This window comes from Gracilinanus agilis, chromosome 3 (assembly GCF_016433145.1).
Source record: "Gracilinanus agilis isolate LMUSP501 chromosome 3, AgileGrace, whole genome shotgun sequence".
In the NCBI taxonomy this organism is placed as follows: Eukaryota; Metazoa; Chordata; class Mammalia; order Didelphimorphia; family Didelphidae; genus Gracilinanus; species Gracilinanus agilis.
In genome coordinates this window covers 605282768-605307913 of record NC_058132.1, presented here as the reverse complement: position 1 = coordinate 605307913, position 25146 = coordinate 605282768, and the positions used below count along the sequence as shown (strand labels likewise).

Below are 25146 nucleotides of genomic sequence, written 5' to 3'. Positions count from 1 at the left end.
TCTTCTTTAGCAATTATTGTTGCTTCTATTATAATGATTGAAAAGTAAATGTCAAAAGAGGAAAGCTGTCAGCTGGTCAAGAAGAGATTAATAAGATAAACAGGCCATGAGTTTCTTTGGCTGCAAAGAGACTTCCTTCAGGACTGGGGCTCTGTCTTTTACTTTGCTGTAGAACACAGTGCTGGGCACGTCATAGGCACTCAGTAAATACTTGTTTGATTGTACTGAATTAAATTACTGCTATTTAAGAAGTCTAGATGTGCTTCAAAGTTCACACAATTGCACTAAAAAGATAGAATTCTAAATGAAAAAAACAAAACCCTGTTTTCCCCTCTACCTTCCGTTTAAAGAGTTAAGTATAAATGAATAAATATAGAAATCTCCATCAGCCTCTCCAATTTCAGTCTGTCCGGATTGCAATTCTGTTTATCCATCTATCTACCCAGATGGATGGTAATAGAACAAACTGAAGGACATACTACTGGCCCCCATTTTTCCCATTGGGTACAAATTAATTTCTTATAGAAAATGAAGAAGGGAATATTTGCATTTGTTTAAGACTATTTAAAATTCTGTATTTTAAATGTTTATTTATTTATTTTTGGTGAAACTTGTTGGTTGGCTATTAATTTTCTTTTAAAAACCTCTGTACTTTTAAATGTTTTCATCCCATTGTTTATTTCTGTGCTAAGTATAGCTCATTGCTTGTTCTCAGAAATAAACATGCAAGTAGGTTATTGGACCATCAAATATGTGTTCACTCATAGTATTTTGATTAGCTTAGAAATCAGATTTTTTAAAAAAGCCTTACTAAGGAAGCTGAAAAATGGAGACCACTAATGCTTATCTCTCCAGGCTAATCTCCACGTGGACAAGAAGTTACATTCTTATTGTACGTGGAAAATGAGAAGCAATCAATTTATCTGGTCCACCTTTGCCAGAACTCTGTTGATTAGGTACTATCTATAGGATTACAGGTCTAGAGCTGGAAGGGATATTAGAAACAATCAACTTCTACCCTCTAATATCACATAATATGACAAAAGTGAAGCTTGAGAAGTGCCCTAACTTGCCCAAAGTCCCTTACATATTTAGGAGCAGAGAAGGGTACCTTGGCTCTAGATCCCTTCAGAATTTCTGCTACCACACCATGCTTCTTACTCTATTTACATGAAATAATGAAATGTTACTTCCTTTAAAGAGTTTGCAATGTTTGATTCACTAGGATTTTCCCACTTGTAAGTAAAAATTTTAAAAATGTTTGGAGAAAATTAAAAATCATCAATTGTGGTTAGTCTTTTCTTTAGAATAATATCAAGACAAGAATAAGGAGAGATGACAAATTGATAGAAATTGCTCCAATGGTATTGTCATGATATTGAAGAAAAGGTAGGAAGTTCCTTAGCATTTTTGGTGGATCTCCTGTGGTAGCCATAATAACTTACTTTTATATAGTGTACTTTATGGATAGAACACTTTATAGATGTTTCATTAAAAATAATTGTTAATTTTCTCCTATCCTCTTCTCTTTTTAAAAATCTTTATAACTTGGACTTCATTTTATGAATTTAATTTCATCTTCTTTTTAGTTAGCATTTATACGGCACTTTAAGGTTTGCAAAATACTTTACAAATATTATTGTGTTTGAGTCTCACAAAACCCCTGGGAAGTATATCCTATTCTTATCCACATTTTACAGATAAGGAAACTGAGGCAGAGGTTATGTGACTTGCCCAGGGTCACACAGCTAGTATCTGAGGCCAGATTTGAACTTTGGTCTTCTTGACTCTTTAGGTCCAACATTTTGTTCACGGAGTCATATCATAGAATCATAGATTTAGATCTTGAAAGGACTATGCAGGTGGATCACTGAGTCCAGTCTTCTCATTTTATAGAAGAGGTGTCTGAGGCCCAGAGAGATTAAATAATTTGCTTGGGGTCACACAGGAAGTAATTATTTGAGGTCTAATTTTTCTGTCATTATCTACTACTACTGCACAATGCTATCTCTCATTGGTTTGGTTAATGCTTTTAAAACTTAAAAATATTTGACACCAAATTATGAGAACTTTAATAATAATTATATTTAGCTGGAAATTAATTTTTAAAAATATAATTACCATGACCCCTAATTTCTATTTTATATATATGTGACACAAGTTAAGAGTTAAAGAGACAGAGAACAGAGAGAAGTCAAACACCTTCTAGGCCAATCCTTTGAAAGTTGGAGCAAAATGGAGTCTGCCTTTATGTGGAAGGCATTTAACTTCCTGCAACAGACTTTTATATTGTTTAATTATCTGGGATTTTTATTGTTGTTTTCATTCATATATATTATTGACACCATGGAAGGAATGTTTTCCAGATATGTTTTTCATCTGGGCCTGTAATTTCATCACTGTAGAGAATTCTCCTTGGTATGAAAACTCCCTTCACTGAGTCAGATGGACAATTTATTTGCAATTTATATACAGTTCATGGCTTGGGGCCCCGAGAAATTCAGTGACTTTCCTGGGTGATCCAGCCAGTAGGTGTCAGAGACCAGACTGGAGCCTCCTACTTGCTACAGTCTGTTCTGTCAAATCTCATCTTAAAGAACAGACTAACAGAGTTAGACAGAACCTCAGAGAGAATCTGGAATAATTCCCTTATTTTAAAGATGAGGAAGCCAAAACCCAGAGGTAGATGCTTTGCCCAAAGTCCCACATCTCAACTACTTCAGAATGAGCACAGGTGCCTTCTAGAGAAGATACAATTCACCAAGTTCATTATTTCAGGAAAGTCCTCAAGCAATACACATCTTATGTGCCTTGATAGTGATGAGAGCACATTCTTCACCAGGAAAGGAAGCCGAGTGCCTATTTGATACAAGATTATTTCGGATGTAAGAGTAGAAGTTGACTGAGGCAAACCACCAGTTACTGCTCTTAGCTCTGATACCTTGATCAGATCCAAGTGGGATAGGATGACAGATCTATTGGGTCAAAGTGGGTTAAGGAGATACATTGGCTTAATTGACCCCCAGCCTTATCAAGGGACAATATTCAGAGCAAGAAGTATGTCTCTATGTCTATTTATAACGCTAAATTTATCTAGCTCAGGCAACCACTTTGCAAATTGCTCATTATGAAGAATTTTAGGAATTTTAGATTCTCCCTAAAATCATACTAACAAGACTAAAGCAAACATCAAATCAATCATTTAAAAATAAGCATAACTTTAAATCAAGAAGGATATAGATAAAATACACTAAAAATGCTCTACTTTAAAGAGATTGTTGGAACTTTAGATCGCTAGGAGTGGAGTAGAGTTCTAATGAGGGATTTATATCCCTAGTGAAGAATATCTGTATCTGTATATATGAAATTAGAGGGGCAAATAACTGTTAAATGTATGTCTAAGATCCCAATGCACTCTCCCCTTTTCAGTTTTTTTTTTGAGCTAAGTAAACCAATCAATCAACAAGCATTTATTAAGCCCTTACCAAGTGCCAGGCACTGTCCTAAACATTAGGGAACCAGAGAAGAAGAGAAAACCATCCCTCCCTCAAGGAGCTTACATCCTAAGGAGAGGAACAACATGCACATGGATAGATCTATACAAGGTACAAAAAGAAGAGATACAATTTAAAATGAAAAGGAAAGGCACTAGCAGCTGGGGAGTGGGGGAGCAGAGCATTCCAGGCGTAGGGGATGGCCAGGATGAAGGCATCGTGTGTATAAGAGAAACTGTTGTGTAACAAGAGGCTTGAAAGAGAGGAAAGGGCCAAACTGGGAAGAGCTTTAAGGGCTCAGCAGAGGAATTTATCTTAAATGTAACTGAGCGAAAGGGAATTGAGAGGCATTGAAGTTTTTGACTGGTGGGGAACTGTGGTCAGATTAAGCCCCAGAATTGCTACTTTAGGCTTAAAAAAGGGAATACACCAAATAGAGTTTTTTACCTCTGACTGGGCAACATTCCCACCTCAGTCTGAGGTGCAGACATGCTGGAGACATGGCTGGAGAATCGCCGCCTTCCAATGGCGCTCATGAGGTAAGCTTCTTGTTCACTTACCACACTGGGCATGCTCACCGAGTCATCTAACAAGGCAAAGAGGGAAATGAGGTTAGGAGAAGGAGCGACATTGGTACGGAAACTCTTATGGAAAACATCAGAATCAAATGCTCAGAAAATCAGAAAATGCTCAGAAAGTCAAAATCAATTCTATTCATGTTTTGGTTCCTTCACTGTTCACTTGAAGGAACGAGTCATGTTTTCTTCATTGACAAATGAATGGATGAAGCTGACACTTAGAATAGCACTTTAAGGTTTGCAAAAGTGCTTTACAATAGATCTCATTTTATCCACATATCAGTACTGGGAGCTAGATGCTATTCTCACCTACATTTTAAAAGTGAGGAAATCTGAGGCACACAGAGGTTGTGATTTTCCCAGAGTTCTACCACTAGTAAACTAAGGGGTAGGATGGGAACTCAGGTCTTTCTGACTCCAGATCCAGCATTTTATCCACTATACCACCTAAAGCTTTTTAAAAAAAATCTCTACAAAAGGATCCAATAGTACTTCTATTCTCCTCCCATCCCCATACAGCAAAACAAAAACAAAACCAAAAATAAACCCAGGAGTGTGTATCAATTTCTCATCCAGTTTTCATGATTTACCTTGGAAATCAATTGGAAATCTGAAAACTAAATATCTAAAAGGTGATAGAAAAGCTTGACTTAGATTATATTTTGGGGAATCCTTTTAATGAATGGAATTATATTAGTCTACAGTAACAGCTTAATATTTTCAGGTGAAGTTAATTTCCTTGGCATAATTTTGTTAAAACACTGAAAAACCAAGTATATCAATTATGTTAAAAGACAAAAAAACCTTTAAAATAGTTTTTATAATTTTACTATAATTTGCTTTTCTTCTATTTTTGCAAATGTTTTTCAATTACAGATGATTATAAGCAGATATTATAATTCTGCTTGAATAAAAAGTTTTCATCCTATTATCTCTAGTTTGTATAAATGTTCTGTGTCAATTAATAGTCCTTGATCCTTCAAGATATTAAATTCTGACTCTTCTTTAATGTACATTTATTTAAAAATATCTTACTGTCTTAGAAAAGAGGTTCCTTTTTTGGAAGAGAAGAATTTAGACACATTTTTAAGAGGAAAAAACTCAAAACTTTAAAAACACTTTTTTAAAGGTTCATTTTTACGTAAAACTTATGCATTTCTCTGCCAAAACAATAAAGTTGAACAGCCAATTTGAAGTTGCTATTTTATATTAAACATACTAGCCAAACTGTGGGATTTGGACTAAGGGGAATAGCTGGACAAGTTATAGCATACAATTATGATGGGTACAATAATAATGTGCAATAAGGGATGATGAAGGGAGCGCTTTCAGAAAAAACAGCTAGATCTATATGAATTGATGCAATGTGAGGTGAGAAGAACTGGGAGATCATTGTGCATACTAATGGAAATGCTGTAAGATGATTACAAGACTTGAGTACTTTGATCAATACAATGATGACACAATTCCAAAGGATTCAAGTTGGAAAAAACTCCAGAGAACTAATGAACTCTGAGTGCAAACTTAAATATGGTTCTCTTGTTTTATTTATTTTTTGCCATTTTTGGCAATGTGGCTAATAAAGTGGAGTATTTTGCATGATTTCATATGTATAAATAATTGATATTATTTTGTTTATCTTCTTAGTGGGTGGGGGAAGAGTGAGAAGGAAGAGGAGAATTTGGAACTCAAAATTTAGAAAAAATGTTAAAAATAAATAATAATGGAAAAATATATATAAAGGAACCCAAGACCAAAGAGTTTGAGAACTGATGACAAAGCACTCATAGTTTATACCAAGCACTTGGCAATTCATCCTATATTACCTAGAAAAGTTCCTAGAATTTGAGAGTTGCAAGGTGCCTCACAGGCCAACCCTTATGTGAAAGAAACTTCAGCTATGACATACCCAACAAGTGGTCATCATCTAGCCTCTGTTTGAGGAAGACGTCCAAGGGATGGGAATATATAACCTCCTGAGGTAGTATATTCCACTTTTGGAGAGCTCTAATTATTAGGAATATTTTCCTGATTTCAAGCTTAATTAATCTCGTTGCAATTTATAGCCATTGTTATTGGTTCTGCCTCAGGAGTAAAACAAAACAAGCCCAATCTCTTCTCCACATGACATTGCCTCAGATGCTTGAAGTCTTTTCTTCTTTAGTCTAAGCATGCTTCGTTCCTTTAACTGGTCCTTAAGGCATGGTCTCATGACTTTTCACTATCTTGGTTGCCTTCCTCTTCACCATCCCGGCTGCTCACCTCTGGATGTTCTCCAGATTCTCTTCCATGCTTGGCTCTTGTGTGATTTCCTCTCCATAGGTTTAGGTCTCATTCATAACTAAATCTCCTGAGGGCAGGGATCCCCTCTTATGTGTTTTTGTCTGATTCCTTTTATCAAGTTTAGAGGCAGAGGAGGTAGTCAATAAATATTTGTTTACGATGTGATCTCACCTGATTCTCAGTGATCCCTGTGGTCCTCAAATCCTGCCCCATTCCCTACAAGTAAAATATGGGGCTAAGGACAGGGTAGGGCCAGGTCTGTAGAGAACAGTTATGGCTGGAGTTTGTCACGACCTTGGCAGAGCAGCATTCTAACAAGATATTTTCTCCCATCCTCTGATTTAAGTGTCAGCTCAGCCTCTATTACTATAGTTTCCTCTCTTCTTTTTCCCCTATTTCTTTCCTGATGGGAAGATGATTTCACATTCCACAGGAAGAACTGATGTTATTTAAAAGGGACTGGAAAGACTTCCAGTCTCTCATAAAAAGTGGCAGAATGGCACCCTACTTCTCTGGCCACCTTTAAATTTCTGATAGCAAAAACCAAACCAAAAACAACAAAAAAATTACCATCTATTTGTAAATTCTATTACTTTACTTGCATTTAAGGAGAATTATTCTTACATCCCCATTATCTGCTTACTTCATTACCTGTCCTTCTAGATCTTGCTTGTGTGTGTGTGTGTGTGTGTGTGTGTGTGTAAAGCAGCATTACTGATTGATACTCCCAGGTACCATGAACGGCTACAAGTGTTGGTACAATTGCACCACTCTGTCTCCTCTGGTCTCTCTCCTGCACTCATTTCACACCATCAGGGGGACTGCTACATTTACTTATTTCCTGCCATCTAACTCCATGAAATTGCCAGGAGAAATGCTGGTACAATCAACAGATATGGGATTCAGCTGTTTCCAAACAGCTTTGGCATTTGGGAACATCACAGGAAAAACTGTTCTGCCGTCATGCGCCCTTCAGTGTGCCACTGCTCTACCATAATGACAATTTTAGCCTCAAGTAGCTTTGTAAAGGTTTTTCATGTTAGAATTCTAGGTGTTTCAGAGCAATTATTATTCACCTATAAGTCAGTTGTTTGAGAGCTTTAGAAATGAATGTGTCTTTAAGTTTGATTCAGTAGAACCTTAAAATTATCTTACTTTTTGGGATCTGATGACATTTGTTACTGGGTTTTGAAATATAGTTAATGTGAATTTTAACAGTATGTATCTTCCTATCAAATTCCTTTAATTCATATTTGTTGCTCAAAATTTGATATGGGATCCCCATTAATTTTTTTTTACTATATTCAGTAGACTTATAACAGCATAGTGAATAGAGAGGGTGGTTTTGGGGCCAGAAAGATCTGGGCTCAAGTTCTGCCTCTCAGACATACTGATTATTAATACGGCCAAGTCACTTACCTCTCACTGTTCTAGGCAATTGTTTAAGATCATTAGTTACAGAGCCTCAACTGACCTACATTGGTAAAGGGTGTTTACTTATCTAGTGAGTTCCCTAATTTAATGAAATTTTTATCTTCTAAATTCAGAAAGGGCTTCCCCCCGACCCAAATCATTCTAATAGCCTACAAAATATTCATATGCTCAGGGGTGTGCAGAGCCAGCTCAAAATGATTTGAGAGAGCTGATGGTTAAATTTTCAGTGTGAGAGTTTATACCTTGGGCAGTTACAAATTAGACCTTGATTTATTGTTTTGCTTAGATTAAAAAAAATTTAGACTCTAGACTTAAGAAAGTGTTGGAGAAAATGTCAATGATGCAGATTAAAATTTAGTATGTATCACATAACGTTATGCTTCTGTTTATACTTTACTTTTATCAATAAAAAACATGTCTTATGATTTATACAAGATATATCAATGTACCTCTTGATGCTGGATTTGTGATATCCATAGAAGGACATCATTCATGCCCTTGTTTAAGGCACTATCTCTCATTCAGACTCAAATTTTACTTCCCCATATATGTTGATATCTTAGGTCACCACTGGTATTGCCAGCTCCAGTTATTTAGGGATTACTTTCTAGTCTTCTGGCTCCATCTCCCTAATTCCTTTGCCTAGTTTGGGGTTATTTTGGTAGTTTTGTGGAGTGCATGCATTTGAAAAGAATAATAGCTCATGTATACAATGTTTTGTGGCTTGTACTTTCCTAACAACATCTTTGTCAAGCCTTGGATAATTGATTCTCAAGTCCAGTGTTCTTTCCATTATATTGTACATAATGTCTCAGAAAAGAAAGTTTAATTCAAATTGTTTTACTTTGTTATTTTTGTTTGTGGTAAACAAAAACAAAAACCATAACAAAACAGAGAAACAACCAAAAAAAGCCTTACAGTTAGTAGAATAGGTTGAAGCTGTGAGCAAAAATGAAGTTTGGGACCTCTAAGTGCATTTCTTTTATGTATAGTATCCCTGGACAATTATTATAAAAAATTTAAAAATTGACTACTTAATACAATTTAAGAATTTTGGAGACAGGTTTATTACATGATGATTACTCTGTTTGAATAATTATGGAGGCATTCTTGAAGAATCCAAAAAAATAAGAGCTAGAAAAAGGCATGAAGGTCAATAAATTCTGTTCCTACTTTCATTTTAGCCTGAAAAACCCCATTTTTCAAATTCTGTCATGTTGCTTACTTTCTTCATCCTCCTCATCAGTCCGACTCAGGGTGTCCTGGGAAGCCTGTTGGGAAGGCTCACTGTCCTGCTCCCAAACAGTGCCAGTGCCAGTGTTGGAGCGGGACATGGTGGCCAGACTCAAGCGGTAAGCAGAAGTGGAGGTGCCCACTGTGCTGATGGAGGTTTTCCCTTGGTAGGCTATTTAGGGATGGAAACAGAATAAAGAAAACATTTATTTAGGGTTTCTAAAAAATTCCAAAGCTTTTCTCCAATGGCGTGTGTTACTTAGGAAAGTGAACAAAGTGACAAGCTACTTTCACTGAAATGCAAAGCAGGAAAAAAGAGTGAGAATATAAAATATATTAATAAAAAAAGAGTAAGAAGGATCAGTCTTAGATAAAATATACTTGCAAATATATAGAGAATGAAGTTGGCACAGATTACCTATAGGATTACCTAGAAAATGCTTTCATATTGTTTTCATGCCAGATTTTATTTCTTTTTCTTTCTGTTTGTAGGCTATTGGTGTTGCCAATTTGTCCACATTTACCTTATGTACTTTGATAAAAAAATGTTCAAATTTGTATTTTTCAATGCATCTCACGGTTAAAAGCAGAATATAAAATCCAAGACAAACCTTTTTTCCCCCAGAAAATAAATGAATTTTAATATCTCTTAATCCTGGTGGCATATTTAAAGCAAATATCTAAACAGTAAGACTATTATGTCACCAAGTCTGGATTATATTTTTATCATTTTTCTTTCTTTGCCACTTTGTCACATTAAGCAATGAAGGCAGAAATGTGCCTTTTACTTTCCACATGTACAGGATATGGGTGCCCCCTCTAGACAGAAAACAACGTTTTATATGGGTTCAACTGAGGAGGGGTGGGAGCAGATTCTTAGGAAACTGTAAAGCAAAGACCTTCTTTATTCAGTTGAGTGATAGAAAGGGAATGCCTGACACATAGAAGGAGCTGAATACATGTTCATAGAATATTGTACCGAAGGAGACCTTTTTCAGAAGCTTGGATCATCCAGATGTAGAGAAGCTTTGGAATGACCAAAGGGCACAGTACAACCCCCTTACCTGACCCACTGTGTACAGCCTCTTTCAGAATCTTAAGCTCGCTGTTGAATTCAGTAATGAGAGAACTCTTGCAGAGGGGCCGGGGGATGAAGCGCCTCTCTAGCTGGTCAGCGATGTGTTGTCGGGCAGAGAGCTCCTCGTGGTTCTCAGCGGGCTGAGCTAAAAGCTGAAGGGGAAAAAAACCCAGTAGCATCTCCTCCATTCATTATGCATTAAATCCTTTTCCTTGAAAGCTGTATGTGAGGAGAGTGGGGTAATAGATATTACAAAAGGTTTTCAAGTTATAAATATTTTAAAATAGGGCAGTCATGTAACAATTCCAGGCCACATTTATACAGCACTTTAAAGTACACAGAAGCACCTTGTATGCATTTCCTACAACAAGTCTAGGATGGACATGCCTGTTTTAAACTCATTTTATGGTTGAGGAAACTAAAGTTTATAGAAGTTATGTGACTTTTCCAGAGTCACAGGATTGGAAATCAGCTCTTCCTGACTACAAGTCTAATTCTATCCATTATAGTACAAGGATTCTTAACCACTTGTTTCTTATTTAATACTTGGATAACTGCTTCTTGTTATGATTGATTTCCTTTGTTACCATATGCATATTGCATTATGGATTCAGAAACATTATTCAGAAGAGGACTCCATGGGTCCTACCTTGCCAAAGGAGTCTGTGACCCAGAAAAGGAAAAGAACCCTGTTAGAGTGGCCAAGAACCCTATCCAAGGGACCAGAGGACTCGGCATCCACTCTTAGCCTAACCTCTTGGCTCGATTTTGCCAGTCATTTTGTACAAAAGGAAACAATGTCCCAAAATGGGGGAAGTCTGCCCTAAGTCACCTAGCTTGTCAGTGGCACACCTGGGGTTTGAACCCAGGTCCATCACTTCCCCTGAAGAGAACCATTTGCCCCGGGGCTTTCCTGTCTGGAAGCTGGGATCTGCCAGAGCCTCAGAGATTCTGTGATAATGCCTGGTCTGTGGAGAACATTTGGAATTTTAATTTCTTGAGTGTTTCTTGAGCTTCATTTAGTTGACTGTCAGGATATATGCTACAAAACCTGTATTTCTTTCTAGATTCTTTATCTAAACATTGTAGTAGAAATGGCAACAACTGGAGGCAGCTGGGTGGCTCAGTGGATTGAGAACCAGACCCAGAGACAGGAGATCCTGGATTCAAATTTGGACTTAGACACTTCCTAGCTGGGTGACCCTGGGCAAGTCACCCCATTGTCTAGCCCTTACTGCTCTTCTGCCTTGGAAACAATATACCGTATTGATTCTAAGATGGAAGGTAAAGGGTTAAAAAAAATTGCAAGTTTAATGCTATTTTTTTCCATGGAGAATGAATGGTTAGTTGTTAGGAACTATTTGGTAAGTGGATCAACTTCAAGAGGAGAAATCCTCACCTTACACTGAATGAAGGGCCTTAGGAGCACAAAGATGGGAATCCGAGTTCGAACGATGAAGTCGAGGAAGTCCCATAGGGCCAGCCCTCCCACCTTTCTTAGTGCCATCTCTTTGACTTGCAGGCTCAGCCAGTACCACTGACTGCCAAGCTGCCTCTCAAAGCAAACAAGAATCACCTTCAGAGCTGCAGGTGGAGAGAATGGAAAAAAGGCATGATGAGCTAGCATTGGTATTAGGGTGAGAAAGAGCTTACAGTGATCACACTGAGCTAACAAATAACTCATGAGCTTTTCCACAAAGTCAGGGACTTCAGAGGCAGATTTTCTCCCCCTTCAGTCTTTTTATAAGTGTTCAAGCCTTGTTTAAATGTAGCAAGCACAGGAATTAGTTTCTATCTTTTGCAGTAAGGTAACTTAAATACTTTTCTCTAATACATTTTGCCAAGATCTTCTAAGACCCCAATGTAAGAAATAAGGAAAAGAATCCAAGGAGATTTTTCAAAACATGATTTGTAATCTTTTATTTTCTGAGAGTTATATGGCCTTGTTTTAACAAACAGCCATGTTATCACAGACCTCCAAAGCAAAAATGAACAAGTTCCTCCTGGAACCTTCATTTTGAGCAAAGACCCAGACCAGCCAGATTTAACCCTCTGGACCAGGGGTCGGCAACCTTTTTTGGCCATGAGAGCCATAAACACCACATTTTTAAAAATGTAATTTCGTGAGAGCGCCTGAAAAAAATTGACTTTATGCCTCCTGCAGAAGGAGCCATATCTGGCCCTCAAAAGAGCCAGATATGGCTCAAGAGCCATACGTTGCCGACCCCTGCTCTGGACCATGCCACCATGTGTCATCTTCCTTCTCTTTTTTGTCCTCGTGGCCCCTCTTCCTCCATTTGAGAAATCCTCTTGAAACCTCCATTTTAAGGAATGACCAAGATCAGCCTCTTTCCTTCTATGGACTTTGCCACTGTGCCTTCTGCCCTTTCTTCTAAGTTCCCTTTTATGTATTAAATGTCTTTCACCATTAGAAAGTAATTTCCTTGAGGGTAGAGACTTTCTTTTTCTTTAGCATAGTGCCTGGCTCAGAAACACTTAATAAATGCTTAATTATTGGAATTCAATCAACAAACATTTATTGAACATCAACTATCTATTAGGCATTATGTTTAGTGTTAGGAATATTTTGATCCTTGAGAGTAGAGGATTTTTTCAATCTTTGCCTTGGTATCTTTGCACATAGTTGGTGCTTAATAAACAGTTATTAATTGGTTGACTCACAAAAAGAAAAAAAATGAAATAGTTCTTGCACTCAGGGATTCCTAATTGCTTTTTCTTTTGCACCAACTTTTAAGGCCATCCTTTTTTCTATTTCTGAGGCCAGTAATGGATAATTTCCTAATTTCCTAGGTACGGAAGTTAGCTTTTATCATACCCGGATTTCTCAACTGAAGTATGGAGAAGATCCTATTTTTTTAAACCCTTAACTTCTTTGTATTGGCTCCTAGGTGGAAGAGTGGTAAGGGTGGGCAATGGGGGTCAAATGACTTGCCCAGGGTCACACAGCTGGGAAGTGTCTGAGAGAAGATCCTATTTTAATTACTAAGATGAGCTTTATTTGTGTGTCTTCTCCAAAAATAGCCACTAAGGCAGTAAAATCTCATGTTTACTGCCTTCTTTCATCTTTTATCAAATCTGAATCCAGCTCAGTCTTATTGGTGGTTTTTGTCTCCAGTTCTGAGCCACATATTTCCACTTTCATGGCAGCTAAGTCACCAATGCAATTTAGTTATGAATATACACTTTTCTTCCTTCTCCTTAATTATCAACTTCAAACATACTTAAACAATTTATTTCAGGGGCAGCTGAGTGGCTCAGTGAATTGAAAGCCATGTCTAGAGATGGGAGGTCTTAGGTTCAAATATGGCCTCAGACACTTCTTAGCTGTGTGACCCTGGACAAGTCACTTAACTCCCATTGCCTAGCCCTTACTGCTCTTCTGCCTTAGAACCAATATACAGTATTGATTCTAAGATGGAAGGTAAGGGTTTAAAAAATTATTTCCATTAAAAAAATCTGATCTATTTTCTTCCTCTTGTACTCCCTTCTAAAGTGAAAAAACAAAATCCTTACAAGAAATATACATAGTCAAACAAAACTAACACCCTCATGGACCCATCTAAATCTATTATCTTATCCTTCTCACTTTGTACATTGTGTCCATCATCTCTCTGAGGAGGAGGGTAGCATGGTTTTGCCACAGGTACCCAAACAGAAATATTCCTACCATGGTAGCTCTGCCCACTCTTCTGTCCCAGTCACCACTTTTCTTATCTTTTTCCTAACCTCTCTTATATTTGCTTCAAGAAATGACCAAAATATTCTACAGAAAGAGAAGTGTTGGGGATATAGCCTCAGCTATTGCACTGTTCTTTTCTCCAGGCTTCCTTTTCCCCATTGCCTCCTGTCTGCCAATTCTCATTTTTGCTGCCATATATAATTGAGTTCTTTAGCCATCACTTTGACCAAGGATCTGATTTCGTGGGACCATAATAATGCAGATCAGGATCAACATTACAGAAAGAGAGAGAAGGAGAATGAGCATGGGATGAGTGGTAGCAGATCAGGTTAAAGGACTTCCTTAGAATGAAGAGTTGCATTAGGCCATAAGAAGACATGAGTTTGGAGAGGCAGGTCCAGCAGTTAATTATGAACCTAGTAGTCTAGATTAGGTTAGGAATTCATGTTAGTCACAGGACAGTGGATCACTATTTTGTTATTCATTGATATAATCAAAGGAGAGGCCTCACTGTAGCTGCCTTCTCTACTTTTCCAAATGTCATTTTAAAAATCAAGCAAACCAGGTATGATGCCCTTGAAGACACATTCATAGACAGTAATTGGGCCAATAATCTGTTTAAAAAAAAAACCCACCACCAAAATATGTCATATTGGACTTGTTTCATCTTTCATTCTTTTTGGTGTTTAGCATTGTACTGATTTCTTTTGTCATGGCAAAGCTTGTTACTCACCTAAATATGCAGCCTGGCTGGTGGACTCAGCCAGCCCTTCCCTACGCAAATCCTTCCCAGCATCTCCAGGGGTGGAGCAGTGTGCTGGGGAACTTTCCAGCATAAAGTTCTTGCTGCGGGACGTGCTAATGATTCGAGGAGGTAGGAGGATATTGATAACCGTCTGGAGCAGCAGAAGGACCTCAGGCTGCTCTAACCATGGGCTATCTGAAGCAGGGCAGAATTTGGGGTAGGGAAGTGGAAAGAAAACCAATCAAAATGCATGCTTTCCCTCCTTACACACAGTAAATTCAAGTCTATTTTCAATTTCAAACTAGAACATTTATCATTGAGGACTTTTCCTCCATCTCATAAGGTTGAGAGGCACGGCTCCTCCTACGGACAAAGACAACGTTATTGTGGCCAGGCACGTTTTTCATAGCAGAACATGAAAGGCTTAGTGATCTTATACAAATTACCTGCTTTCTCTTTTCAAATATTCATTGACTTTTTCCCCTATCCCTGAGATAAACTCTTTCCCCAAAAGGGCAAATCCCCATAAGAAGTTGAAGGAGAAGAAAGAGAAAGAGAGAGAATGCAAAATGATTATGTGACATTTTCCAGAATTAAAATCAACTCTTTGGTAGCCAAAACAATCAATACACATTCCCTCCCCCAGAGAGATTCCACCCTCCAATGCCTTCCCTATATGGATGCCCTTCTTCCATCAATGTTAGTTAAGTTTAGCCACATCCTCCTGACTTTATGGTGTATTGAATCATTTCCAAAGGGAAAAATCTCCTCCAGAAAGTGAAGTAGAGAAACTGTTGTTCCAGAGTGACTACTGAAAAGAAAGGAAACACTTCCTAAGGTATCTTTGGTTAAATCCCTCAGGCAACCTTCCTGTAAAGCCTTTGAAGAAACTTACACATTGGTCATTTAGGAAGACAATACCAATAACAACAATAATAAAACAACAACAATGTATCTCCTTTCATTAAATTAATCAGACCTTTGCTTCCAGATCCTACTGTGAGCACAAATGGGATGAGCAGATTTAAAAGCATCCCTTCCCTTCTTTCCTGATTGGTGAATGGGGAGATCACATGGCTTAAAGGAAAATCTTCTTTTAAAGCCTGCGCAGTAATAATAAAAAAAAAAAGAGATATTAATTGACCTCTACCCTCTCTTTTTTTATAACACAACAAAGGTGGTGATTCTCTCTGTTGCTCCTGTAAACTGTGAGCATGGTTGTGGCTTAGGCAGGACACTGGATTCATTCAAAATCAAAATCTGATCATGCACTTGCCATAAGTGTGAATATGCCCAAAAAGAGAGTGGCAAGGGATACAGCTTTGAAAATGACATGGAAAACAATATTCATGCTGTGGATTGAACTAATTTCCCCCTTACTTTTCCCTCTCTACCTGCCAATGCCCTCTATTTTAGAGGCGAATGAAGAGGAAGAGAACGAGAACTTGCCACTTGAGAGTCATTCAGGTCAGATCTGACTAAAAAGTCCTCTTACCCCTGAGCAGGGCACTCTTCAAGTCAGAAAGAGCTAAGCAACATGGGAAGAAATAGATAATATCTTTACATGGGTAACTGAAACCGCATCATTTTAGGGATGTCTGTTGCATTCTAAGGGACAATCATAGCTCTGGGTTTAACCTTTCCTCTACAATCTATACATGCTCTGGGTGGCTATTCTACGCGGTTGGTTGCTGGATGATGGATGGACCAGTCACCTCCTTCACACTGATTTGTCAGCTATTGTTTGTACACTTCTTTGGGACACAGTAATCCTTGATGATGACTATGATCTCTCTTTGTAATTGAATGAAATGCAGACAAGCCAAGGAACTTGCCTTTCTGGCAGAGATGAAATAAATAGGGATACAAATCCTAAGCACACACAGATATTCAACTGACAAAAATTTTTTTATTAAAGAAAAAATTAAAATATTCAAAGTCTGATGATAATACCAAAAAGAATATGTATTTGTAATGATCTTTGAATCTTTTTGCCAGACTTTCAATATTTAGTGTGATAATGAACTTTTTTTTTTTTAAACAAACATTGCGAGCTGATTATCTGTGAATGGTATTTTCTTTTCCTGTGATGTCTATATACTGGAAAAGGTTCCTATAATGTTTCAGGGCTAAGTGATTCTGGTGTTTTCAAGATCTTCAGAAGAATGAAAGAAACACTAGTGAAGACTAATCTTAGGGCTAATGCTCTAAACCTACATGAAGTGGGTAGTGTGTAGATATGTATTTTTTTTCCACAGATTTTGCCCAGCCTTTGCAGCAATAAAGAGAGCACCCATGATCTGGTGCCTCAACCACAAAATTAATGAGCCTGACAACAGGCCAGGCAGTCACACCTGTATCTGCAATGCTACAAGCCGGACAACAGCTGTGCTGAAGGGCAGAGGTGGTGAGAGATAAGGGCTGAGATGAAGAAGGGGTAATCCATCAGCAACACTGGAAGGTCCTACCACTCCCATCACCTGAAATACAAACAGAGCACATGACCAGCCTTGACAATTGCATTTTCATGCAGGTACAGTTGAAGGGTTAAACTCACTGGTAAAATAGAATTACAAGGTTGGACATTTTGCTTTCAGTCTTTTCTGTTGCTTTCTTCCTATGGCATGTAATGTCTGGAGTCTGGTCTGTTTACTCCATTAATCCATCCTAAGTATTGTACAATGTTTAGATCCAACTAAATATATACAATGAGATATGAACTGAAAAGCCATTTCATTATTGATAATGAGGAGATTGGACATACTTACTCCTTCATTCAAAAAGCTATTCAAAAAATATTTTGTGGTGAACATTCTAATGAAGGTGATAATGACAACGGGTCTATTTGCATCAGGCATTCAAGCGATGCAGAGTTTATTACTCTACAAATTAAGCAACAAGCTAATCTAAGGTGCTCTTATCTAATGAAATGCTCTAACATGGCATCTACACATTGCACAAAACCTCAGGACCAGACTCTGGATATTACTTAGATGGTAGAGTAATTGGTTCATTCATATAAACATTAGCCTGGCCAACTCATAGTGCCATTTTGTACTCCCCGCCCCACCTTGGAGAAAAGAATCCTCTGGATATTTGAAATATCCCTTCCGACCCTCCTATTAGCCAGTTGTGCAGTCTCCACCACCCCACTCTCCAACTCGCAGCCCTCAACTCTCAGCGCAACATAGTGAGGTGAATTTTCAAAGTAGTGCGTGGGAAGCAATATACCTGAAACCCATTACCACAGGGATCAGTCCCAGCATCTCCCCATGAACTACTTTGAAAATGTACCTTCTCATTTACAATGTCACCTGAGCAGTCTGCTTCCATGGGTGGGCAGGGGTGGGCAAAGTGATCGATCTGTAATCTTCAGTCCAAAGAAGTCAATAGCAGAGTGAAGTTTAGTAAAGGTTCAGAAGATTGCCACTTGGCTACTCACCAGATTGACACAGACATTGATCAGTGACCTAAGGTGAGGCAGGAAGGATATGATTGGCTGCCTCTGAAGTGTCAAACAAACCCCTTCAATCAAATTGCTGGCAGGCTCCCACTCAACCTGTCGCCTGGAATACAACAGTAGGTGCTATTAGCTGCTTGTTCCTCCTTCTAAGATGTTTGGAGACAAGGTGAATGCGACACAGTGGTTCTGACAGGAGGAGGAGACATTTTAAGACAGGATGGGTGTCTGAGACAACAAAGTACATTACACGGGATGGATTTTACCCATGTTGTTCCAAAAGTACAGAGCACACTGGGAGGGGAAGAAGATATTGGAAACGTAGCAGAGGCACTTCTGCCTCACTTGACTAATGACACAAAATCTATTGAAGAAAAAACAAAGATGATGAATGGGTTGCATTTTAAGCTCTTAATATTTTGCTCTGAAAGAGGGTCATGAGAATGTCATCTTGGAAATCCTTCATAGACTGAGTCATTGCAGGGGAACCCACATGAATGAATGTTACGTTTTTGAATTGGTCTTGTTAGACTGCCTTTGGACAGATACCATTGGCTGGTACATCAGAAAATAATGTTTTGGGGCATTTTTTAGATGCTGCTGTCAAGAAGATCATATTCAAAGAAGGAAGTGTAGAAATACTTTTTTTTTGGCTTTCATAAAAGTGATTTTTTGAGGGGTAGGACAAGTATCTAAACTGATATGGTAAGGTTCCAGTTTCAAAAAATGACTTGATGTAGGTTTTTTGTTTTGTTTTGTTTTGTTTTGTTTTGGTAACTGCAAGGTGGCTCAGGACTGAGAATTTAATTTTTGTATTTTTTTTTTTTTGCTTTGTCACTGTTGTTAAAATAAATGGATTTTGGCATTGCCAAAGCCAACATCAGTTTCAGAGTTTTCCATGAAGAGGAGTCACGTGGCTTGTCTTTTCTTCCTCAAATAATAAGAAAATCTTTTGATTGTCTAGTTTGAAATGGAAATGTATAGCTTATAAAAGAGCTAAGACTGACACTCCTGGAAGCTGAAGCATTTAAGGTACCCACAAAGAACAATATAGTCAGTCTCATCCTTTACAAGATCTGGGGGCAAGCTAGGACAAGAATGGATTAAGAGGATCCATAGAGGGGAAAAACCTAGAGAGTGACTTAAGATATTAATGATTTAGTAAAAATAGATCAATCCTAGTCCAGTCACTCCAGACAATAAGGTGGGAACATCAAGAAGCTGAGATGGGAGGGGACATGGTAAAGAATATGGACAAAATTATGTTACCACCAAACATTAGGAAAAGTTTTTGGCATTTCCTTCTGAAAACCCAAAACTACTAAAGTTTACCTAAGAGAAGGAGTGGAAGAATCTAAATTAGAGTAGTTCTGGAGGATGACACTTAGAAAATATCACCAAATTTTGAGCAAGACTTTGGGGTGAGTTGGAAAGGAGGAGAAATGCTTTCAACAAGTCACATTTGATTTTGCCAAATCTGCATTGATTGTCATAGTTACCATAACCCTAGTTTACTAGACCTGGTTGACACATTGCTTCATTAATTGAACTCTCAGCACATGAGGGCATAGGATTATTGGGAAGAGTTAATTTCTAGTTGGCTTGGTACCAGAGATATTAATTCCACAAAGGAAATTCATTTTTTAAAGGACAAAATATTTGTGACCATTTCTGGGGGTCAACCTATCTTCATGTATTACTTTATGAATTTACAAGCTTACAACTGCACTTACATTTTTGAGACACCCTGTACTTTGGTTTGGTATAACACATTCAATACTTTCACTAAACTTTGCTTGGAGAGTTTTTATAAAGGTCAAATATTCCTTACCACTAGAAGTGATCCCTTCAACTCAAAATGACCTCTCTCTCATCTGATCTCAAAGAACCTTATAATCCTCTTATGCACTTATTTTCTCATTTGTATTAAACTTGGATATATAGGGTAGGGTGGTGGATGGGAGATGACCTTGGAGTCAACATGACCTGAGTTCCAGCCTATCTCTGAGATATACTGGCCATGTCACCCTGGGCAAATCATTTAAATTCTCAAAGCTCAAGGAAACACTTAGGATTATAAGTTGCTTAATATGTGCTGTTCTGCATTGGAAGAGGGAGTTTCCTCACTGGGAGTTCCCAAAGAAATAAAAAATCAGGTAAAAAAATCATTTTATATTTCCAGATAGGCTGAAAGTTCTTTAAGGGAAGATTTATTTCTCATTTATCTTTGTATCTCCCCCAGCACCTAGCAAAAGTCTACACAGAGTAGGTGTTTAATAAATGTTTGTTGTTACTGAAATTGAACTCATACGTGAACACTTCTAATTTCAGATTAGCCTCATAGATGGGATTAAATGCACATATGTTCAGTTATTTTAGTGTAAAATTCAGGCTGTCTCCTAGCTTAATTTTGTATATAGTTTACTTCATTTCTCTAAAACATTGTTTTCTCTATACTAATAATAGTAAGAGGTAAGAGTAGATTTTGAGATTTCCACCTTTGCTTCTTTAAGAATTTTTGCTCCTGCTTTTGCAAATGAGAACTTATGACGGAGGCAACTTATAAAAATAACGGCATATGATATCAGCAATGTTATATTTGACCCATTGTTCCAATTCAGTGCAATACAGTAGCATCGATAAAATGACATGCTTGACCACCAAGGCTTGTAACACTAGACAGACCAAATATTTGTTTCCATTATACCTGCTCACCTCAAGGTAGGCATCTTGTGAATTTTATTAAACATACGATCCAATCTCTTTAAGATGAGAATAAGAGCAGGTCTCACTGCTTCGGCAGTCCAATCAGTGATTGGCAGCATTTCCATGATGTAGCGGCGGAGCCCCCGGCTTTCCATTGTCTGGGTGTCATAGGGTGCCAGCTTCAGAAGGGAATGTGCAATTTCCGCCAACCTAAAATTATTGCTCATTAAGAAGCAACCCAGGATTCCATAATGCTAGTTTATCCCTAAAGCAGCATGATAGCTGCCCACTTTTCAGAAACATTGACTTTTTTCATTACTGGTTTAAATGGATTAACTATACCCCATCTTACACTCTCAATTTCCATGGTTATGTGCTCACAGTCTTTCTAGTCCTCTGAGGGCTGAGACATACATCATAGTATACATGTGCTTATATCTATATGAGTATAGACATATGTATTTAAACATGTACAATAAGTTTTATGCATGTGCTTGTATCCAGGGAATATAGCTTTTCATTGAATAAAAAAATCATGTTTGTTATTCTGAGAATAAGCATACAGAATTTAATATATAGCAAGTTCTTATTCTCCCAAATATAATTTAACAATGTGCTTTCTGGGTAATATTCTGTTTAGCTGAGATGAATGTATAAATTATTAAAGATAATTTGAATTGAATAAAAAACACAAGATAAAAATATTCCTGAACTTAACTGAATTTTCTGCTGTTGTTGGCCAACAATCCACAGTAAGAACTTGTGGGGCCACAGATGTGTTGATCATTGATGATACCCTCTTTTGTGTGGCATTTGAGATTTTCCACAGGGTGGCTCTAGCTCTACCTCTCACTTTCCCCATTTATATACTGCAGTGATTCTGCTATGAATTATTCCTTTTTCTCTGAAATTAGGCCATCTTTTTTTGTACTATGTGACCTCTATATCTGGAATATATTTCTCTTTCTTTGCTCTCCCACCTATCCCTATTGAAATTCTATCCATTCTTCAAAGGCCAGCTCAGGGACTATCACTTCCATGAAGCTTTTCCTAATCCCAGCCAGCTAGAAAAATCTCTCCTTGATGTATCTCTCTTCTTTTTTGGAGGGGAGGCTGGAAGGGTGGGGAGAGGAAGCACCTATTATAGTCACTTATTATTATAATATTCTATTTTATATTATAATATAGGTGCACATATTCTTTTTTCTAGTAGAATGTATGCTTCTTGAGAGTGGGAACTGTGTCTTATTCATCTGTGAATCCCACACAGCACCTCATATATATTTGGGGCTCAGTATATGATTTTTGAATGCTTCAGAGTAGTATTAGTCATAGACAGTTACTTATGTAATATGATTTAAAGGGCAATAAAATGCCTTCCTGTTCTGCTCCTCAACTCCCTCTAAATATTTCCCTTACAATTTATAAAATCATAGTATTTCAGAGTTGGAAATAAGTTCAGGGGTCAATTGGTCAAACCTCTAGTTGAGAGGTTTGAGTCCTTTATAGGACCTTTCTGATAAGTGGTCATTTAACTTTTCTTCAAAGGACTTTAATGAGGGTTAACTTGTTACCTAAAATTTCCACAAATTAACTCTTTTGAGTTAAGGCACTAAAGCCCTTTATTATATGCATCGTCACCATTAGATATAAGTAATATGTGGGATTAGCTAAGAAGTTACGTAGTAGGACTCTATGCAAATGGGTTCTGGGGTAGGCAGATTTTGATCAGGAAGGTGACCAGGAAAGGAGTAAGCTTATATAAAATGGAATGTGACAATGAAAAAATCCTGGATAACTAGGTAGGCAGCCATCTCTAATGGCTAATATGTGCCTCAGTTACTGGTATAATGGAAAAACCTCCAAATTGGAGTCAATATGATCTGGCTTCAAATCCTATTCCTGCTACTGATGACCTATGTGACTTTGGCCAAATCACTTTGATGGGACTTGGTTTTTCTTCTGCAAAATGAATGGGGTTGAATTAATTGATCTCAAAGAGCTCCTTTGGCTCTAAATACAGTGATCTACACTGTGTAGAAATAGCGAATACTGATTGCCTCAACAAGTCCATATCAAATGGTATTTTCATTCTATTTGGACCACTACCCATCCATTAAGCTTTTTTTTTTTTTTTTTTTTTTTTTTTTTTTAAGTATAAAGACCAGGTCTTTAAGAGATTGGCTCAACTTGAGCTGCCATATTACCCAGGTCCATTATTGATATATCACTGCTCAGCTAAATCATATTATTCTTTTCCTAAGAGTTGTATTTCATTATGCCATTGTATAAATTCTGTCCCTTCTCCATTTCTTTGTAACCTTCCTTCATGTTAGCTCACCACAAAGTAGATATATTGATGTCATGAAAGCCTCCTCTAGCTAACCAAAGTTCAATAATGATAAATTTCATTTTAGTGAATTATAATATAGGATCTCATTATAGATACCTTTGCTTGGTTATTTGATGTTAAATATGGCTCATTTTGATATTATAGATAGAACTCCAGCAATTACATATACTTACTTGTATAGATCTAATTCTCAATACTCATGCATTCTTATTTTAAGCCATATCATTTGTCTTTTGCTCCTGTCATTCTGCACTTCAGTTTTTGTGACACCTCATATATTATAGAATGCATATGCTATATAATATCAATAAAAATATTCAACACAACCGGATATCCTATAAAATCCATTGATGATGGTAATGGTGAATGAAATTTTCTCGCAGCTAACAACTTTAGTTTTTGTCAAACACCCTTTGCATTTGATTCTTTAAAGATGCTCCACCATAATGGAATAGACTGGGGCCACTCAACCCTATGTAGTTACTATACTCCATGTTTTCAGAAGACATTGAGAATTTAAGTTTGGTCATTAATATAGTTTTGATAATTTTTGTGAATATTTTTCTGTGAGATTTATATTTATTATGCTGCATTGTAGTTTAGTGTTTCCCACTGAGAGTGTATAATTAATAATACAGCTGACAGATATAGGTTCAATAGAATTCTAATTTGGAGGTTCTTTTTGATGATCAATACTTTGGTATTCAAAGCATCTCCTAGTAGACAATAAGGATTACATTATACAATCCTTAAGATACCTGAAAAATATCTCATGCCCATATTTGGAAAGCTCTCTTTCATATTCTTTAGGGCACTGACTATGATAGTAACTAGGAAAATGTTATTATTTTCTTTTTAACTTTTCTATATTTACTGTAAAAAAAATTCGCTTCTGGTTGTTTGTCCCCAGGAACTTGTTTCCCTTCTCTTGTATTGCTTTCCCAATGCAGGAACCTTCCCATTTTGTTGGAATTAAGCATAACTTCATATAATGCCTAGCAAGATAACCAAACAACAAGTTCCCACCAGATGTTCTCATAAAAGATAATAAATCACGTTTTTACTCCCAATTTGTCACTCTGGAGTTCCACCTAGCCCTAGAGATATAGCTCATTTGGACAGTAAGAACAGTACCTCATGTGAGATTTAACATCCAGCAGCTCCAGGGCAGTGACCCGAGGCTCTCCTGCCAGGTTCTGTAAGATCTTTAGCCTTGGTCCACAATGTTTATAGAACTCAGTGCAAATATTTAGCAGAGATTCTCTGGGTCTCCGGAACTCCTCCCTAGCAATTCGTTCATCTAGCTCTTCCCGAGGAAGACCTTGACCTTCCTCCAACAAGTGTAGGTTTTCCCTGGGGAGTAATAATAGCAAGAATAAAAAAAGGTTGGTGAAGTGGGGCAAGCCTTGGGGGCAGGCAGGCAGCTGCAGGTGACCAAAAGGAATAGATGGTGATGAACCCCTCCTGCTGAATTGATAGAGCCACATAATTGTAAAGCAACATCCCTTCTGCAAGAACAAAGGAAGTGAGAAAGCATCGGGAAGGAGGGTCACTCCAACCTGAGAAGTTCTGTTGGTTTTCCTTGCCTTAGACACCTTCCATAGGTTTAACCATAAAAGGTGTTACCTTGCCTCAATTGACTGAAATCCGATGTACTGTAACATAGCTCAGAGGAGTTCATCCCGTGATGGCCGAGTGAGTGAGATAGGATACAAGGCTTACTGTACCTGATAAAGTGTAGCTTCGCTCCTTGCTCTTGGTACCTGGGCAGTGAGAAATGTAGCCTGAATCATTATCAGAACAACATGGCCCTTCCCATGGAGCAGCTAAGGATTTCATCAGTGTACATACCTTTATCAACACACAATGACACATCTGTTAAACCTAAGAAAGGGGAACATGGCCTCATTTGGATATGGTGGTTGGCAACTACCACAGTTCCTATCTATTATACCAGATCTGCACATTTTGAAAATAAATAGGATATAGGCTACTTCAGCCAAAGGGAAGAATCTTTAAGATATTTTGCAAGTAAAATGTACATAAGAGAAAAATTTATTTTAGGACATTCTGTTAGTGGTG

At 37.6% G+C, this 25146-nt stretch overlaps 1 protein-coding gene across 3 annotated transcripts in view; it reads right to left on the bottom strand.

Moving 5' to 3' along the window:
- The window catches only part of UNC80 (unc-80 homolog, NALCN channel complex subunit), a 233058-nt gene that overhangs the window by 13204 nt on the left and 194708 nt on the right, over nt 1-25146 (bottom strand). For all 3 annotated transcript variants that reach the window (XM_044667510.1, XM_044667509.1, XM_044667511.1), the window contains 11 exons: nt 24792-24827; nt 24199-24417; nt 20721-20921; nt 17988-18111; nt 16900-17025; nt 15525-15648; nt 14534-14740; nt 11500-11684; nt 10087-10252; nt 9015-9194; nt 3942-4080 (listed from right to left, as the gene is read on the bottom strand). In XM_044667510.1, the coding sequence (XP_044523445.1) occupies nt 3942-4080; nt 9015-9194; nt 10087-10252; nt 11500-11684; nt 14534-14740; nt 15525-15648; nt 16900-17025; nt 17988-18111; nt 20721-20921; nt 24199-24417; nt 24792-24827 (1707 nt within the window). The remainder of the gene's footprint in view (nt 1-3941; nt 4081-9014; nt 9195-10086; nt 10253-11499; nt 11685-14533; nt 14741-15524; nt 15649-16899; nt 17026-17987; nt 18112-20720; nt 20922-24198; nt 24418-24791; nt 24828-25146) is intronic.